Source organism: Pipra filicauda, unplaced genomic scaffold, assembly GCF_003945595.2.
Source record: "Pipra filicauda isolate LSUMZ 115617 unplaced genomic scaffold, ASM394559v2 scaffold247_size1415610_pilon, whole genome shotgun sequence".
In the NCBI taxonomy this organism is placed as follows: Eukaryota; Metazoa; Chordata; class Aves; order Passeriformes; family Pipridae; genus Pipra; species Pipra filicauda.
The window spans coordinates 362,487-383,069 of NW_024104362.1; the positions used below are offsets into that span (position 1 = coordinate 362,487).

General features: G+C 39.6%; 1 protein-coding gene across 2 annotated transcripts in view; it reads right to left on the minus strand.

Annotated features, from left to right (window-relative positions):
* The window catches only part of SRGAP1 (SLIT-ROBO Rho GTPase activating protein 1), a 137,631-nt gene that overhangs the window by 12,548 nt on the left and 104,500 nt on the right, over positions 1-20,583 (minus strand). The window contains exons 12-18 of one of the 2 annotated variants that reach the window (XM_027721196.2): positions 20,268-20,370; positions 16,514-16,574; positions 16,289-16,366; positions 15,151-15,285; positions 6,457-6,562; positions 2,853-3,077; positions 1,692-1,771 (exon numbers count right to left, since the gene is read on the minus strand). In XM_027721196.2, the coding sequence (XP_027576997.1) occupies positions 1,692-1,771; positions 2,853-3,077; positions 6,457-6,562; positions 15,151-15,285; positions 16,289-16,366; positions 16,514-16,574; positions 20,268-20,370 (788 nt within the window). Of the gene's footprint in view, positions 1-1,691; positions 1,772-2,852; positions 3,078-6,456; positions 6,563-15,150; positions 15,286-16,288; positions 16,367-16,513; positions 16,575-19,720; positions 19,755-20,267; positions 20,371-20,583 lie in introns of both variants that reach the window. The other variant, XM_027721197.2, reaches the window with a different exon arrangement.

Below are 20,583 nucleotides of genomic sequence, written 5' to 3' on the forward strand. Positions count from 1 at the left end.
TGAAAAGCTGCACTTGTCTCCATGCTTGCTTGCACCTTCATCTCTCAGTTTGGTCACGGGACCCTGAAGTTGGCCCCAAGATATTGAATTGTTGTGTCATCTGCATTTCACTACTTCACTTGTGCTCTAAATGACAGACAGACAGACTTCCCCATCTTCCACTCTTGCTTAATACCTCCAGTGGAAGAAGGAGCTCTTCTAAAGTAAAGCTATACTGTCTCAGAAAAATAACGTGCAATTACGAGTTTGTCCACACTATTTAGCAGAGATGAGTTGTACAAAGATGGTGGGTTTAGTCCTGCAGAGCTGGTCAAGAGGAACCCATGCACAGGCTGTCTTGTAGAGCTGTTGGTATTCCTGACCGTGGGCACAGCATGGCTATACACCCCAGGCAGAAGATTGATTTCTCTGCTATCCTCAGTTTTTCACCCTTCTGTAATGCCTGCCTATGCAACTTTCCCTCCTCTCCAAACAGCTGCATTGACAGACTCTGCCTGCCCCTCCTCACCTCGGCAAAGTGGAAGAGACAGACAATCTGTCACTGACAGCCTGTGTACGTGACAAAGCAGATGGGTACAGCTAGAGTGGAACTATTGCTTACATTGTTCTGTGTGCAATGGGACCACTGTAGCCAGGTTTCCTATAGATACATCTTCCGGTTCCCCTTCCCTATGGCAACCGTCCAGCTCCTAAACAGTATCCCTTATGACATTCTTTAAAAAAAACAAAAAAAAATTCCTTCTCTGCTGTAACTGTTTTCCTCCCCTTTTGTCCCCTCTGTCTTTTCCTCTTCCTCCTTCCACACATCCTCTGAAATGGACAAAAAGCTTTTGTTTCTGCTGCTGCTAACTGCATGTGTGCTGGTTGCTCTGTCTGGGTTGCCTGCTGGCCTAACATGCAGTGAGCTCACACTGCAATATGCTGCTCGTCTCTACAGGGAGTGTTATTCTGAATCCTTCACCTCTAATGGGCTACTAATTCTCACAAAAATGGTAGTTATTTAACAATGTTGATATTTCTTTCTACCTGTTCAATTTGTTTGACACTAGGCAGAAGTTACTGTGAGTGACATCTGCAGGATGGTTCAACTGTCACAAACACACCTTCATGACATGTGGCTAAAAAGAATTAATATAATAGAGATGCATCAGTTTTTTCATGGATATCTATTGTACCCAGAACATATGTCAGAGCATATGTGACTGATATTTACAGAAAATTACTACTGTTCCGCAGTTTCACCGTGGGGGGTACACACATGTTTTTTGGTTGTCATAAATCCTTTAGACAGAGCAGCTTTTAAATTCATATAAAAATAGAGCCTGAATGGCAAATACCCCTTAGCAGAAATATTTAAAGGCAAGTTTTTGAGGAGTTTAGTTTTTGCAGACAAAAGAGTCACTAAAAATGTAACATTATGTCAGAAAATAATATGTGCTGACTGAAATAGTTTCTCTCTTGCCCTTCCTGTGACTGGGCAAATCAAGAGAGAACAAGGAAACAGCTGGTCAAACACAGATGAATCAAGAGTGCAAAAGCACACAAACAAAGATTAAAGATTTACTACTGAACACCAAGACTGAAATTTCCTTCTTTCAAATGAGACACAATTAGGAAAGGAAGAAGGTCTCCTGCATGGAACACCTGTAAAACTTACTCCCATCAAAAGCACAGTAACGTAACAGACGTACCGTCTTCACTGGTGTGGGGCTCTGTACTGGCATCCTGGTCCACTTCCTCCAATGTACCATGTTCGCTGTATGGGCTGTCACTGAAGGGAAACAAAAAGTTGAGCAGAGAGTGAAACCACATACATCAAAAATATGCCACCCCCATGAGATTATTTAAAATTATTCTTATAATGTTACAAAGTTACATGCAACATTACGGAAGAAGCCTACATACCCTTCCTTGAAACAAGATCTTCCGGTATTAACAAGTCCTCAGAACATTTGAATCCTTTATTTATAAAAAGTGTGTGTGTGTGCTGTCAAAGGAATGTTCTGGTTTGGGCTAGTTAATTTTCTGCCTAGTAGCTGGTTTTGCATTTAGGATGAGAATAAGGTTGGCAACACACTGATGTTTTAATTGTTGCTGAGCAGCACTTACACTAAGTCAAGGACTTTTCAGCTTCTCGCTCCACCCCATCAGTGAGTGGGTTGGGGGGCACAAGAAGCTGTGAGGAGACACAGCCAGGACAGCTGACCCCAGATGACCAAGGGATATTCCAGACCATGTGGTGTCATGCTCAGTATATAAACTTGAGGCAAAGCTGGTCAGGGGCTGTTGCTCCAGGACTGGCTAGGCATCAGTTAATGGATGGTGAGCAACTGCACTGTGCATCACTTGCTTTGTATATTCTAATTATTATTGCTATTTGCCCTTTCTTTTCTGTCCTATTAAACTGTCTTAATTTCAATCCATGAATTTTACTTTTCTCCCCCCAGTTCTCTCCCCCATCCCACTGTGGGGGGAGTGAGCGAGTGGCTATGTGGTGTTTAGCTAATGGCCCAGTTAAACCATGACCGAGAAAAGGAGCAGGCATCCTAAGATGAAATTTGATAAGGTGGTTCACAGCCAGAGTAACAAATTTCCTATCTGTCTGTGTGCTCTGCACAGTACACCTGGAATTCTGGCTGTGTCTGGCTGAACATATGCTGTAGGGAACCTCATCATAATTGACTTTGCTTCACTTTTTTATAGTTAACACTTTATTATGTGAACCTAAATGCTCTTCTCATTTATCTTCATAGTTCTATTGTGTGCAAAAATAATTCTGTATCACAGGAATTATCCAGACAACAGCCTAATGATTTTGTTAAGATGATACGAAGGGCAATATTCTGCCTTACCAGTAGTCATCTCCAGCCATGCATTTTTCATATACAGGTCCATCAAGTTCCTTCACATCCGGAAAAATAGCCTCATGATGGATGATGATAGTTTTGATTATCTCATTCACATGCGCCTGACAAGACACTTGGTCTTGTATGTCTGGAACAGGCATCAGGGTTGGCCCAAAACAAATGGCCAGGTTGTATGGATCCATCATGTTTTCATCACTGTACTGTGAAAGGCTGTTATAACAGAAAAATCAAGAAAAATTGACTTTTCTACTGTGACTAACCTTAACCTGAAAACTGGAGGAAACTTTATGTTCAATCACAACTTAAGAGATTTCCTGTTCTCATTGATAAACCTACATAAAGTAACAAAACAAAAAAAGATTTCTTCCATAGGTTATGCCCTTTATGAAGTGAGTTTATACCACATATATGTATGTAAATGTATGTGTTCCCACACTACCATGTTTAGTGTACACTGACTTAATAGGCTAACATAAAATGCATCAACTGGTGCTGTTTCTATCTCATCAGTGCTTATCCTTGGAGCTCCAAGTGAACTGGATGCAAAGTGGGTATACATTTCTCATCGGCGCTTGATGCACCGCTCCCTTCAGCTGGCTGTGTAACTTAGGCAGACTGAATTGCCTTCTGGAGGCAACTAATTTCCTGGATCTTGTAAATTCTCTTGTGACTTCAGGTTGCTGTTTTTACCATACAGCCTAAAACTCCTAAGAACCTTAACTTCTGCCAACAAACTCCTACAATAGTTTCATTATGGAAGTGTCCAAACAAAAGGTTTTGATTGTTCTTCTTAATCAATCTTTGCAAATTCTCCATTCTTCCAGAAAATGCAATGTTTTCAGTTTTGAATGAAGAGTTGCTATGTATTCCCTTTTTTAAAAGCATTGGTATTTCTAATGGAAATGCTGGTTTTTGAGTGGTCCTATGTGGGACCAGTCAAACAGAACCTGAAGTGCTCGGATGCCCTATACTATGTTGTTCTGCACTCTGAAGCAGCATACGAATTCTGATGTTTGGTTCTGTTCAAATACAGCAACGTATTTCCCCTAGAAAGGGAATTTTAGAGAGTGGTTTCCACATACAAACTATACAGATGCATGAAGCAAACCTTCTAAATTACTTCCCTAACTACTTCATAAAATTAATCATGTTCCCCCCTATTTATGCCATTTTATCCTGTCCTGTATGTTAATTGGAGACATCTTGTTCTACCGATTTATAAGGTGATTCAGCCTTTAGATGTGTGCAAAATTGTGTAAAACATTATAACTATCATCATGAAATGTGAAGTTCTGCTGATGGCGGGCAATATGCAGGGCTCAATACTGGGGCTGATGCTATTTAACATCTTCATGAATGACTAGCTGAGGGGATGGAGTGCACACTCAGCCAGTTTACAGATTATGCCACACTGGAGAGGGTGCAGTAAATATAAAGGTCAGGATTACCATTTAGAAGGACCTTGACAAGATAGGGGAATGGACAAACGGGAATTTCATCAAGCTCAAAAAGGATGAATGCAAAGTCCCGCCTACAGGATGGACTAATTCCACATACTATTAGTCTGGAGCTGACTGTTGGTTAGCAGCTCCCAAGGAAAAGCATTGGGAAAAGCCCTTCTTGGACAAGAAGTTGGATGTGATTCAGCAATGCATCCTCCTGCAAAGAAGTCTATCTTAGGAAAAGAAAAGCCAATAGGTCAAGGGAGCTGATTATTCCTCTTCTACCAGGTGCTCATGAAGCTGCACATGACACTTCTGTATCTAGTTCTGAGAGACTGGCAAATTGGTGCAAATCCAGAAAAGGACCACTAAGATAGCTGGGGAGCTGGAGCATATGGGTTATAAACTCAAGTGGAGAGACCTGGGTTTGTTCAGCCTTTGCAAGAAAAGGCTACTGGAGAATTTAGCTGCAATCTCCTACTGTATACAAGATTATAAACAAGAGCGAGACAGACACAGGTGCAAAGGGATGAAAGGCAACAGACACAGCAAGGGATACTCAAACTGAAAGCAGGAGAAAATTTCTTTACTGTGAGAGTGACCAAGTACTGGGACTGACTGCCTAGAGAAGTTATGGAGTCATTGCCCACTGAGGTTCTTGACCGCACAAAGCCTTGAGCAACTTGATGTAACTTTAGAAGCTCTGAGAAGTAGGCTACAGGAGGTGAGGTCTGCCATGAGATCTGTAACTTCATGTGGCCAAGCAGGCATAACTGCATATGCAAAAAGTAGAATGAGATTTGCAGAAAGTCAAATCATGGGAATGTTTTTCCTCTGGATGCACGAGGAGCAATTTGGAGGCAGTAAGGAGGAAGTAAGTCTACTTCCCAAATTGCATTCCTGTGGAGAGCACAGATGTAGCAAACATGACCGTGTAACACATACCACCCCATACAGCTCTGGTCAATCCGTATGTTTAAGCAGAGGAGAAGCTGTGATAAAAGCCCTTACGACATTTATATGGTGTCACTTTTGGGGGATGAATTCTGTTTCAAATGAATAGTTATTTTCATAAAACTTTAGATCTCTGCCCCTCTCTTCGATATTGCTTGAAAGCAGTTCAGAAACTGCTAGAAGAAAGGAAATGGGAACAGCTGTGAATACAGGCATGAACAAATAACCCAGCTGCAAAGACCCTGTTACTATAGGAACAGACAGGCTGGATGAAATGGGGAAGGTCGCAAAGACAGAATGAATCAGCAAAGGGCAAATTTAGGGAAAAAAAAGAGGAAAAAGGTGATATGAATACAGATCTAACAGGAAACAGACAAGATGGCAGCAGAAAGAGAAAAGCTAGAATCAAGGTAAAATGCATATAAGCAAATTTTTCTGTGAAAACACTGGGGGTCAGCAAAAACCAGAGAGGGCTGTGCAAGAGTGGAGGGAAAAACAGTGCAATTGCCCAACTTGTCTTTTATTTTCTCTTCCAGAATGAAGAAGTTTTTTCTGGGATGATGAAGACACGAACACCACTTTCCCTTTCTCACACAACTCTTCTTCCAGCCTGTGTTTTGCAATGTGACAACAAAGCTCCTTCGTATCGAAGCATACACAGGAGATGTATGTTCTTTATACTCATACCCCTGTTATAAGAAAATAGAAGCAGCCACAGGAAGTCTCATGCTGTCAGTGTCTAGCATTAAACAGGTAGTTTGTAGTGCCTTTGTTGCTTGAATATACTAGGGTTCTTTTTTCCCATCAGGAGATAAAAGTCAGCTTAAGATAAGGAAAAAAAAAATTTTTAAATTGCATAAACTATTTTTAATGTAGTTACAGTAGTTTTGCTATTTTTCTTATCAGCTTATTTTGTTGTCAGCTTTAATGCTGTAGCCTGCACTTCCCATTTCAGACAAGATTTTAATCTGTCTAAGTATAACCTTGTTCAGTTTTGGACAAATGAAATTTTAATTTGAATGAAAACCAGTGTTTTCGTTCTATTTTCATTGCCAGTTAGAAGACCATCTTTCATGTTAAATGGCGCTTAAATGTAAATTCTACATAGACTATGAGTAAACCCAAAGAACTTCAATACCAGGAAAGGAAGGCAGATAAAAATACGATACACTGGGTAATTATCAAGCACTTACTGATTGAGGAAGGCGAAGAGGTATCTCATCACTATAAGGACCGACCTGGGCAAAGTAAGAAGGAGTTTGCGGATGTGAAGAGCCCTCTCATAGAGATTGTCTATTCCTGCAAACAGAAGAAAATATTTTATGTTCCCTTGCATATGATTGTCTAAAATGATATTCAGTCAATTTACTCAATTTACTTTGACTCTTTATCATCACATGCCCCTAGTTAGTATTGTCTAATTTTGGCCAATTAGAAAAATAAGATCTAGTTCTTCCCCCTCTCATTAAAACTGCACAGTTTAAAAGGTCTTTATAAGAAGGTACAAATCTGCCTAAGTCAAACTCTGGCCACTTGCTGAGCATGACAGCTCACAAAACCACTAAATCAGTACATAAATAAGCTGAGAGAACCAAGGAGAGATGTTTGTTAACTGTTTCAAATAGAGGTACATTCTCTTTATTTGAATGTTCACATCAGATATATAATCTTCCAATCATTGAGCTTCTGTATTAAGTTTTCTTAATCAAATGTGCAGCTATAACTCTCTTACTGGCAGAGTAGGAGAAAGGCCTCCTATTTTTCGGTAGGCAAGAAACACAAAGATCACATTTTTCCCAAACAATTTTATAGCACTCCACCAAAGTTCTTCTGAAGTGGGAAAAACACAGTCAGCTAATAAAAGCATCAGTTCCTAATGTCTTGTACCATGGATGCACTATCTTCTGTGTTGGTCAGAAGGATTACGTGGCTGCAAGTAGGGCAATGATGGGATAAAAGCTTGAACTGTTTTTCAAAATCACTAATATCTCAATTTTTAACTCAGCGTGTTTTCTATGTAAACGACACTGCTGGAAACAACCTAAAATTTCAATAACGGTTTTTTATGTCAGCCAAGAAAGAGTGCTGGAATTAACAACATCTAGCAGGTAGCTACAACTCAATAGTTATCACACTCTCCAATGTGCTTGTGGTCTGTGCCAACTATAACTCTTCCAAGCAGTTCCTACACATGGTTGACAGGATGCATGAGCCAGGAACTGGCTCCAGTAGGCAGCATGAATGTGGTAGAGTAGGTACAGAGAGTTTGGCTGTATAGCCATGTGTTGAGCTATCCCAGCTGTCCTACTAAGAGCATGACCAGTATTAAGTATGTCATCTCTACTGAAGCAGTTACAAGTTACACGTACCTGAATGATGTATTTCCAATACCCTCCTGGTAACCCAGACCCAGTTTCTGTGAAAGTCCCTTTATTTAAAATCCAAACTACTGCCCAGTGGTAAATTCATGTGCTTTCCACATTATTTTGAAAGGCTTTTATTTCCCAGCACTGATTTGGTTTAAAGGAGCTAGGTAATTATGCATATTTGCAATATTTGCATACTGCTTTTAATGAAGAGCTGAATTTCATCGTTGCTTGCGTGTATGCAGTACATGAGTGTTTGGGTACATAGGAAAGATGGAATGAATACAGAACAATCTTTCTGCATCCAGGCAGAAAGAATTTGTGGCTCTGCTGCTTCCCATGCAGAGGAAAGAGAAAAGCATTGCTTGGCCTCTGCTGGCTTTGCTAAAGAGAGCCTTGGGGCAGAAGGGCCATCCAACCTACAAGCTGGTTGCTGCAAGGAACCACTGGCAATCCCAACACTAGAGAAAGCTGGCCATTTTCCCCTCTCCCAGTACTTCTGTTAGAGACCTTCTTTTCAGTACTCTGATTTTCAAGAATTGTAATTAGCCCTACCTGAGTACCCGATGAGGTATTACTCATTTTTCAGCTAAGAAAACAGAAATGCTGATATTACACGACTTGTCCAAATAAGGCAATTAGCTGCCAAGCTGAAACAGAAATCAGGGGATTTGAAAACTGGTTCATTACTCTAATGATGAGACTCACATTCCCAAACACAAGCAAGAGGACAAGCCTCTGGCAAGGCCAAGCACACTGAGAACCATCATGATTTTTCTGACTGTGAAGAGAGAGGTAGCGAAGAGAGATCTCTGTGAAGGACACAGGAATATCAACTGCAAATCAAGACTTATGTCAGCTAAACATCACACAGTGAAATGGCTATCATTTTTTAGTTCCCAGTTCTCATAGCAGAGCAAAACTTTTGGAGCTCTGGTCTGACACACCTGCCTTCCAGACCTATCTCAGCCATGGGGGTCAAATCCACAGGAGTTTCCTGACAGCAAGATGAGAAGCTGTTTGGTGTGGGAACACTGTGCTTCTACCAAAGCAAAGCTGCAGTGCAGCCCAGAGCACAGAAGACATTTGTGGGGTGAATAGAGAAGGAGAAGTAGCCCAGTTCTGGGGTTTCATGACTACAGTATATTTTGGAAGAGTTGGGCACCTGTGCCCACAACTTTTAATGTATTTTCATCATACCATAGTGGAACAAAGTACCCTAATAATATAAGGAACTTCATTTTCTGTGTATTCATAAAATTATCTAGGCATCTAAGTATCAGAGGTGTTTGGGATCTAAGGAACGTCCACCAGACACTACAAAAAATGAAAACCAGAGAGCTTGGAGGACTCTTCAGAGGTAATTTAAATGTCAGCCTCTGACTTCACTTTAATCACCTCTGAGAGGTGTCTGTCCAACTTATTCATAAAATCCTTCAAGGCGGCAGATCACAAGTTCCATAAGAAAATCCTGTATTGCTTTTGGAGAAGATTTTATTTATTGATCTCCCATGGACTTCCTCTGCAAACACTCCATGTCCTTGAACTGGATGAATGAATCCAGACGAGATTAATGTCATTGCATAAATGAAAGAACTACTTATCAGCTAGCTGCCTCTTTGTCAGCCATGCACTAAGGACTGGTTCTCAATAGCATGAGAGAGACATACATCCTAGGCACTCAAGCCTTAAAAGCTGTGATCTTCAGCTTCCAAGATCACTGGAACCTCTTCTGGAGAGGTAGCATCATCTTTGCTTACTGCAGAGACACACAGAAACAATGAATGTCTACTTTTCTCTTTCAAGAGAAATAACACATTTTAACCACCTGGTCAGTCTTGATGAGGTTTTTGCAAAGGCAGACTCTAAAGTGAACCAGACAGAAGTGAACAATCTGCCTCAGAAGACTAAAGGAAACCTGAGAGGGGAGAAAACACAATTACTAACAAAAGCCCCCAAACACAAATAAACCAAAACTAAATTACAAATGAATACAGGGATACATTCATCCTAAATAACATTACAAAATGTAAATTAAAGTTTAATTAAGCAATAATCCTGAAATAGTGGAGCATATAAAAGGCAGTAAATATTCAAATATTTAGATGCAGTGATGGAAAACAAAAGACTTTTGCAAGAGAACAATTGCTGGTGGTTTTCAAGTATTTTGGGACAACTGGACAGCTGCATGCTACTCGGGTTTAGCTAAAAACGCTAAAGAAGCACTGTACTTTTCCTGGTCTTGGTCCTACGCATGGCCTCTCCCACACTGGAGGTGAGACATGGTTACCAAACAAGAAGGTTCAAGCTGGGAACAGAGCTCAGAAACATGAGTTCTGGATTGTCTATGTTCTACCACCCTCTGTTAGTAGCCAGCCTCCATGGTCCAATCTCAGTAGGAACAACAGGATTGCAAAGATTTGGCAAAGGGAAGATATTATTGATCAGAACATACGGAAGGAGAAACCTGGTGTCAGCAACTAATGAACTGTGCTACAACATCCAGTGCTGTGCAAGGTGTAAGCATATTTCACAGGCAAGGGTAGCATAAAGGAGGAAGAAGAAAGCAAACAACGGTAATGTAAAATGTTTCTCTCCTTTTGCGACCACTGTTTTGAAGGTTAAAATCTAATGTGATATCTCTGTGTGGGGGTTACTTGCTACTTCCCCTCGGTGCAGTGCCTACTAGTAACGCCTGAATGCCTAACACATATTTTACACACCCCGTGAATGTCAAATGGGACTGAGTTACACTCGCAGATGTAATTTTTATGGTCAATTTGCAGCTGACAAGTTATCTGCATGCACATGTGTTAGTGCTGAAGTTAACAATTTGTGCCTCTTTTCACTTTGGTAGATGAGTCCAATCCAGCTCAAAGATATGTATATATTAACTCAGCCATTACAGCTCCTTCAGATCTATTTAAGAAGGCATTACAGGAGGACAAACTCAGCAGTCTCCACTGTCACTTAGGGAAGGAAACACTTCCTGTTTTGTTGAAACTTTTCCAGGAAGAGGTGATGATTCAGAATAATTTTTTACTTTTTATGTAATGGGCAATAGTTTGGAAAAACAATAAAATAATTTCCCTTCATAACATTTATGCCTTTAGGTAAATGGGCACTGCTGGCAGCAAGGGACTCGATAAAAATCAGAAGGAAAAAGATGTAAGTTTTCATCCATCCTGCCGTCTTCATATATGAAATTTAAGGCAAGGGAGATGAAACCATGAAGAATTACAATGCTCTGCACAGGAGCTAAGCAGTCTGAATAGCTGAGGTGTGTCTGCTGCTGCAGGACACAGCTATGTATGTAAAAGGGAGCTGTAAGTCACGTGTGTAAGAGCTCACACCAGGAGAGGAACTGCAGTCCCCAGCAGCGAAGGTGAGTTACAGCCGGCCCTAAGCACAGCTTCAGCACCCTCTTACTCCATGTAATTCTTGTTACAAATACTTTGCTTGTCTTTGGCCCAAACTGTGACTAAAGGGCAGAGAAGTAGTGCAGTGCAACTTCTCCACCTTTCCACTCCAACCTTGGATTGCCCTCTAGATTCCAGAATGCTGCTAGGACCAACCGTAGCCACTCCTTATGCTGAGAATGCAGAATTATGGCCCATAATCAGATGGATTCTTTACATTCTGTTTTATCTTTCATGCTTGCTCCCGCCCAAGCATATAATTTGGTCTAAATTTTATCTAAATCAGATCATAAGCCCAAACAGAATAACACTGTTCTCATGAGTCTAATTAATACAAATTGCCATAGAAGTCACAGTAATTTTGCATTGTTTCCACTGTATTTACAAAATGGAAAGCATTAACTCACAATACTCTATTTCATTTGGAAATATATGCATAAATGCAAAGGAATTCCTTGGTGGCTGTACTGAGGAAAGGTTCATTCTGCAGCTGTAGCCTCAATTATGCTTAACATCCATAAATAACCACTTCATTTTCAAGGGTTTTTTCACTGACGACATTACATTTCCATATAAAATGTGTGACATTCTGCCCTTTTACAGTTTTATGTGAACATTAACTTTATGAATTTGCTTTCTCCCTCCTCCCTATTGCAACCATTTCTGCCAAAGATTAAGAAAGCACATGGACATTTATCTTCAAAAACTATTTGAAAACAACATAATGTTTATTCCTTTCCTCATTGTTTTTCAGACAGTGAATGCAGTTTGAATTAAGAGCATTTAAACCCTTCTAATTAAAATGTCAAAGTTTTCTGGACTTTATGTATGTATCAATTGTGATCTAAAGAAGTTACAGCAACCTGTGTTCTCACAGAGGAAAGAGACTCTGGCCCTGCTCCCATTAACAGGAAAACCAAGGTACATAATAAGTGAGCACAGAAAAAAGAAACCAATGCAACTATGATTGGTTCAAAGTCTGAAATGGAAGAAAAATCTTGCCTAGGCTGCTTTACTTTTTGCAAGATATCCGAAGCATTAAGGTTAAAATATAGCAATGGAAATGGTATTTTTTACCAACAATTTATGACAGCATGTGCCATATAGGTGCTTTGTAAACTAAACCGTGACAGGTAGTATATTTTGAAATGCTTGCTGGAGTTTTTGTTTTGTTTGTTGTTTTTCAAAAAAAGGCATCTTACTCCCTGGAAGTGATGCACCACTCAACAAAGCACATAGAATAGGTACACAGCTGTAAAAACACTCTGCCTCAGGCTTCTCAGATAATCAGAAGATGTAGAAACACAGCCTCCTGTTCCCAGCGTATGGTTCTGGGGCTGGCTTGGGTGCAAAGCACAAGAGCTGTTTCTTTCTTTCCTCATACCATATTCAAATTCCCCTCACTGTGAAAACACAAAGTAAACTCACTCCAATGTGCTCAGAGAGAAAACCCGCTTTGTCTATCATGGTCTGCACTTGCCTCTCCTCCCTCTGCTGAAAGCATTGACATGCCATTTCAGAGTGCCCCTAATGATAACCTTGTGAAAACCAAACCAAACAACAAAATCATCCTCCCCATACTACCTCCAAAACCTGCCAGAAAACAGATTTTGGACTCTTACAGTACATTATCAGGAAGAAAATCCTTTGCTTTCTTCTATAACAGCGATAGCAAACGTCAAACCAAGCAGAACTACTCAATAATTATGCCTCATTTTGACAAATTGTCACAGAGATGATAAACCAGATTTATGACACCCTCGGAGAACACTCAGATTAAACCAGGATCAGAGGGCAACATCTCTTTCTCAATAAACATTTGAAAATGTTGCTGCCAAAAGCAGTGACTTTGTTCCAGGCTATTGGTTGTTACTGATTTCAGCTCTGCTGGATGATACTACTATTCAAAGAAAAGGTTGTCAACTCTTTCACAAGAAAATAATTCATTGCCTACTTGGAACACGCAATAGTTGGACATTCTCTACAGAAACCAAGACCTAACACTAGGGATCTAGTGTTCATGGCCTTTTTTCTTGAAAGTCTTAATAACAAAATAAATACCTTTCTGGGATAACTGAACTGGAACTCTCTTTAACAGTGATGGTCTAGAGGTTGGTAAATCTTTCCTGCCTGTGCGGGTGCCATGTATATCTACCTGATCAGTTCACTGAAGTTCTACCCCTCTTTCCAAACACCCCGTACTTTTTTCAGAACCTTCAGTGGTGAATGGAAACCCTTTAAAATCAAGTTCCTCTTCTTGGAACACATTTAAAAGGCTGTTTCGGGTAAGTATATTTGCATTGCCTGAGCATTCACTTGTATAATCTCTGTAAACAGAACACTCATTCTTAGTATTTTGCAATTTATTTTACAATTGTATTTAAAGCTCTGCAACACAGCAGACTGCAATACCATCTCCATATATAAGAACCACCATTTATATTTTTCTTAATGCTTAGTCAAAATGATGAAGACACAAAGAGATCCAGTGCACAGAATCTGACAGCAGAAACTTCGAAAAAGAGATCTGGTACAAATGTTTAATGATGAAAGTGATCAATAATTTGAACACTGTATCCAAGAATGTGGTAGAGTTTCTGTAAACTGAAGCCATTAAATCAGTAAATTTTTCCAGCAGACGTGCTTTAATTCATCCAAGTTATGGAAATCGGCACAGGATTATTAGGTAAAGTTCTATCATTCCTGTCACACAGAAAATCACTCAATCAAAATGATCCTTTTTTAGATTTCAATTTCTATGACTCGCAGACATTTTCTGGGCTGTTGCACCACAGTTAGCGAAAGCTGAACTCGGGCAGAACAGAGATTGTGCTTGCTAAAGAGACAATGCACCCCTCAGCATCAAGGATCAGACTGATAAACTGAGGTTTTGAGATCCTTTAGGACTCCTTAGTACCACCAAGTCTGTAAAAAGCAACAGCTGCACAAAACCCTGAAAAAAAAAAAAAGAAACACAAAATATCGCACATAGACCTGGTCACATGTGCATGATCCATGTATTTGTAACCTCCAGGAGGAATTACTACAATCCTCCCTATGTGGGAAGTAAACCACACGTGTTCACCAAGTAGGGAGCTGAAAAACTCACCTGATCACCAGCCCAGGACACATCAATCAGTGGTCCTGCCTGCTGGGCTGAGACCTCTGCTAAAATAACAGTTTGGAGAGAGCCTGACCTAATTAATATCCCAAAGGACTGGCTCTCGTTACCTGTGAAACTGCCTCTTTCGCCATTTGGTAGAAGCAGGCAAGTTATAAAGGAAGGGTAGAAAGAAGGAAATTCTTCCCCAAAGCTAGCAACTCTGACCACTTCCAATGTACCCAGAGGGAACAGCAAGCCTACTGATGGTTGGCCTTGCCTCGCCCCTCCTCAGCATCTGCAGGGATCCATGAACTGGAAGAGGTTTCGTGCATGTCAGAGCAATTCACTCACCCACTGAGTACTTCCCAAATTACCACAACCTCTCTGTGTCTGGCTACAGAGAGACAGACACAGAGCACAGTGCACAGATCCATGCAATGCTCCTCCAAGGCCTTCCATTACAACTTGTGTGTGTGAAGGCAAACCAGGCTCTCCCACAGATAACACTCAGCTGCTCCCCTCCATCCCTACGCTGAAGGGTTTTCCTGGTTGGACCACGGGTTTTAAGCTGAGCACAATAAAGGTCCAGAATCACACAATGTTGAGCAGTTGGTTACTTATTCACCAGTGCTGACTCCAAGCTGTGGGGCATGAAAACTTTTGTGAAAAGTAACACTCTCTTTGCAGGGTCATGGCTGCATCCCCTTCTGTCCGCTCCAGTGCACAGAGGAAAATAATAATGCATTTAAATTTAACTATCCCTTGTATACTGAAAGATATTCTTCCTGCCCTATTAAACAAAGAATTGTACTGTACATTAATCCCAGTGGAAAAAGGGAACAATCACAGCTGCCAGTATGACTAATAACTGACCCAGACTGCTACAGATGGCAAAAAAATTGTCTCAGGAAAACGTGTGAAGTTAGCTCTTTCTTCAGGTTACTACTGTGTATCTAAAAGTAAAATTCTCTTGAGAAAGAAACAGAAATTTCTACTTACTGATACAAGAAATAAGATCATTAAATCTTTCCTTAGGAAAGACAGGATTTTCCAGCCCTCGGAAATAGAGCTTCAGTACTCCAGCAACTGAGTTAATGTCATGGTTACTCTGGTCATCTGCCAAAGGATTTTCACCTTAAAAAGTAAATAAAGTGAATGAAACACACATGCAGGAGCATTCTTGCATAGAACATTTTTTTATAAGTGAGTGACATTTTTTTTGTTTGTTTGTTTTTTTTGTTTTTAGTGCGTGGGAGGTGGCAATGCAAGCATTGAAGTAAGATAATAAACACTGATTTAGAAATACCAGGCTACGATTAAACTAAAAATGGCAGCCTAAATAAAGCTTCCTTAAAATTACATAACCTAGTGATCTCTTAGGTCCTGAACTTCCAGCTAGGTATTTATGGACATGTTGTGATTTACAGTTAGTAAAATTAAAAAGCCAAATGTTTTTAGCTGAATAGGATTTCTCAGACTTTTCTTTGGGACCTTACATAAAGCATATGGAGTTAGATCACCCTTTGAATTGGAAATGTGTCTTCATTCTGAAATATTAAAACATTCAGGAACATGTACAACCATTTTGTTGAAACCCTAACTGAAGCTTCAGCCATGGTTGAACTATTTTATTTGTGCAATTTTAAAGACTTAATCTTTATTTTTAAACACTTTATTTTTAAAATGTATGTATTTTCCAGGATAACACTACCTAGGAGAAGCAGTTAAGAATAAGGCAGATTTAAAAGCTGCAGAATGGAGGGATGTGACTTCAGTTGGCTAGTAAAAACAGCTGCTTTACGTATCTTGTCAAAAACAAGATCAGGTTTAACAAGATATATAACAAATCCTGGGGAGAAAAATACTGTGCATATTTTTTCATGCTTTTAGTCACAAGACTTTTTGCTCAAAGGGTTTTTTTTCATTAGCAGAGGATCTGCAAAAGTTTTTTTTATTTCCTGGAAATTAAAAAAAACAGCTTTTAAGACTCAGGAAAAAAAAATGTAAGATGTTTTAAAAAAAAGTGCAGTAAACAAAGTACATACAAACTGCTTAAACAGACAAGAAAATAACTAGAATTTAAAAGATTTTTAAATGTTAGATATTAAGGTGCTCGAGTAAATGAAAATGCAATTACCTCTCTCAAATGAATTTTTAATATCATTGACTTCCACCTGGGAACCAGACACTCTAAAAATTCCCTGATGCTGAAGACCTGCAGCAAAGATGGGAGACAGTGGTGAAAAATTAATATGTTTTTTAAAATACTTTAATCTCTATTTTAAAATCAAAGCTGTGGTGCTAAACGCATACCAAAAAGTCAGGGCAATAATGAAATTACATAGTTTTTTTCAGAGCTTACCGTATAAATTTATAAATCTGATACAGCTTTCCACAATAAGAGGAATGACTTGCCCTGAATCCTGCAAAAACGAGCAGAAAGAGTGAACTGCAGATCGGAAAGAGGAAACCTCCCTACTATGGTCTGAATGCAAAAATGCACTTTCTTGGTCAATCCAGATGGCCATACAGTGCTGGCAAAAAAAAAAAACACCTAAGAAAAAACATCACTTCTAAGAGAACTCTCTTTCCATTTAGGGAGGAAGGGAAAGGAACAGATGAAGAGGAAGGATTATGGTTCTTAAAATCATTCAACTGGGAAATTCAGGCTTCATTCTCTACCTCTGCCACTGTATCTGGCTAACACTGTATGCAACATCTAAGCTCATGCATGCATTTTTGATTTTCGAAGCAAAATGAGTTAAAGCAGTGAATTTGCCTTTTAGAAAGCTTATTATTAAGAATAACAATTCATGATGAAGATGATCCCTCTGCATCCAATTAACTTACCTTTCTTTTCCTGGTGAAGAAAATCCTACATGGACCTAATTACACAGGACCTAATTCCTCAAGGTGGGTTTTGTTGTTTGGATGGGTTTGTTTTGTTCGTTGTTTTGGTAAAAAAAGTTTATTGCAAACAAAAGGCTCTTCTGAACTTGTTGGACTATAAGAAATGATCTTGGAGAAGAGCCACCAAATGACACTGCACAGGGGTACCAGAATGTCTCCCTCCTGACCTGAGAGTACCTCTGTGCACTCTGATGATTTGCATGTCCTAACACAGGGCAGATGATGGCCTGGCACACTGTTTCTGGCTGCTCTACATGGTTGGTAGGCCCTGGATAGTGAATTCCAGCTACTCTGAGCTAAGCATGTGGTTCAGCTGTCTCTTCTGTAGGTACAGAGTTACTGGGAAAGGGAGGTCACAGCCCATACCTCTCCACCTGCCACTGGTAGAGTTCAGGAATCATTGCTCCTCGTCTCAGCAATGATACAGCAGCAGGTCTGTACTACATTGTCAGTTACACAGAGATGTTTTAATAAAAGATATAAAACATTTTTGATGGGAGGGGGAGAAGATGATTATCCACTAATTTTCAGTGAGTTACTTGCCTTTTTCTTTTAAGCCACCTTTTTCCAAAAGGCATCCTTCTGTTTTGGCATTTTGAAAAATGGATGTTTTAACCCAAGCATGTTAGTGACTACAAGTCATCAAATATCTATTAATGACATAAATCATATGATTAAAAATTATTTGGAAAAGTTGGTGCTTATGGTGGAAGAATTACTGCCTCATAAATAATTTTAAAATTTCTTGTCTTGGAAGCTATAATTTTTTTCCCAAATGAATTTCAAATACATAAGTGTTCAGAGAATTGACTAATTCATCTGAAAGTTTAGTATAAAATCAGTCTGTACTATAAAACCATGAATTCAAAAGCACCCTGCAACTCAGAATACACATTTCCTCTTACAAACTAGTCCTTCATTTTCATGCTAAATTACAGTAATGGAATGTTTATGAATTGAGCTCAAGTAGAATAAAAGCCAACTTCTAAAACAGTTTGAAAAATAACACAATGAAGCAATGAAACATTGCACTTCTAAGGTAACCTAACCCCCTGATCTCCTGTGTACTCCATGCTGTTTTAGTGGGGCTTACAAAAGACTGTGTCACTAATTATGCTATTTAAATTGTGGCTTGTTTGTCTTTTAATTTAAAAGCTAGCAAAGACTGGCTAGCCAAGAACCAGTACTGTCTGGACAAGCATTATCTCTCTGACTTGTGTTCAGTAACAGCTAAACAAAAAAACCCATGGAACAGGTCAGTTACTAAACCCAGGAATGCTGTCATCTTCACCAACACTGAGCAGCCTGGCTGTCCAAAGAAGCAGAGTATTAGAAAACATGCACAACATGCACCCATATCTTCTGTTAGTACACTGGTTCATGCAAAGAATGTAAAGCCCAGGAAAAGATAGTGTTTGCAGTAAGAAATTATGAAAAAAACCCCAACCAACAAACTACTTTCATACCTGGTTTTGGAGAATCTGTTCAGAGCCACATAGAACTTTATACTTAAGTAATTCCTTGAAATAATCTAAACTAACAGCTTTGGCTTTTGGATCTAATGAAAGGAAAATAATTTGAAGTAACAATCTCTGTTGGTGAATGTCAAGAACAGTGAGCATACTGCTGCTGTGAATTTAATCTGATATGTGTAGTCAGTGAATGTATGTTTGGGACTAATTATAATTTCTTATGATGCAAAACTCTAACAAAAAGCAATTTGGTGAGATACTATATTTCACTAGCTGTAATCCTTTCGTGACTGTCAAAATGACTAATCCCTATCAGGAATTATATGGTCTTTGGGCAGAGATGCTGTCCTAGGGTAGCTCCCACACTGGCAAATCTGTCATAAGGCTACCAGCTTTCTTGACCTCTTCCATTTTGAAAGACTAATTATGTAGGACTCCCACTTGCAAATAAGCCCTGTCACCCACTCTGCCATGTATTATAACCCCTTTCTCTGTGAGGGAAAACTATGGGGTATCATTTCTCCTGATTTGCTCTGTGCTTCTCTAATCCAGGGACTTTCGTTGTTGAGAATTTCTGCTTTTTTGCTTACTTTTATCCTTGAGCAAGAATCTGTTCATGATACTCATCTCTTTCATCATGTGATGATTTCTGAAAGTCTTCGCACTTCACAGCACCTCCTGCATAACAATAATAATAGTTTTCCCTATAGTTGTATTGAAGATGGCTGAAAGCTTGATTCAAAGACAGCTAAACTGGTATGGTGCCACTGAGCACAGAATTTGTTCTGCAAAACGTTTGCCAATAGCTATATTGAAGAAGAAGGAAAAAAAAATCCCCATAACATTCAAATCCAATTCACAGAGCTTGCAGTCAGGAATTTCATTCACTGCATTTATAAATGTATTTTTATATTTTTTTTAAAGATCTCTTTTCCTTAGCAGTGTCAGCTACTGTCCGGAGGCACTAATTGGGCAGGTGCTTGAAAATGAATAAGCAAATATCCATCATTTAAGACTACAATCCCTCCAAGTATTGTGCTCTGATTTAGTTTTGCCTGCTGTACTCATACACTCATTTCTTAATGCAAACTTCTCCCTCCAGGTCTTTGAAAGAACTAATTTAGAGCCAGGCATGAATGCAACCCGAAAGCGAGGCAGAGCTGGTTCTCTTGTCACCAGAACTATACCTGATGTCTTGTGTGAGAGTTCCTTCGGCCTCGGCTAGAAGCATTATTAGAAATAAAAGTATGAGAAAGAGGAAGATAGTAAATACAGCAAAGAAACAAGATCCAGAACAGCCGTGGTCACAATTTCACACAATATAATAAATTCCTAAAGTCACAGGAAATCAAAAGCTGGATATCAAACCCAGGGTAAAACTACTTCTCCCTTTTCCACGGACTTTGAACACTGAATGTAGTGAAAGTGGCAAGTAGGAAATTGTGCTAAGTTGTGAGATGCACCACATCCTATCTTCTGCACGATGCTATGTTTCCTAATAAAAGCAGGCTGCCAATACTATTCCTACTTGATTAACAAAACTGTGGGGAGGCTAACATGAGAAACGAATCCCCTTCTTTCCCTTGACTTCAGGAAGTATTATATTGATCAACCGGGAAAGAAAAGAGCCCGAGGACAGACTTAAACATAATGATCTGCCTCAGCTTCTGTGAGGTGGTGACCATTATAGTAAGAAGTGTTGATATCAGCCACTGGGGTGGCTGGTGCCAGTACCTTGATGAACGACTCCAAATCACCATTAAACAACTTAGCACTATAATGTGATCGGGGTCTGGGCTTCCTGTGTTTCTGGGGCTTAGGGGGAAGATTTGGAGGCCTAAGGGAAGGGAATATGATTACTGAGCAACGCAGAATTAAGTCACACAATAAAATTAAATGTCTGTAAGCTCATGGCAAAACAACAGAACATTATAAAGGGAGAAATAAACACAGTACTTATCAAATAAAGACTTTCCATCAAATTTAAGTGTAACAGTGATTAAAGAGTGGAGAACTCCCCCACTAAAAATGCATTACTTATGGATAAATA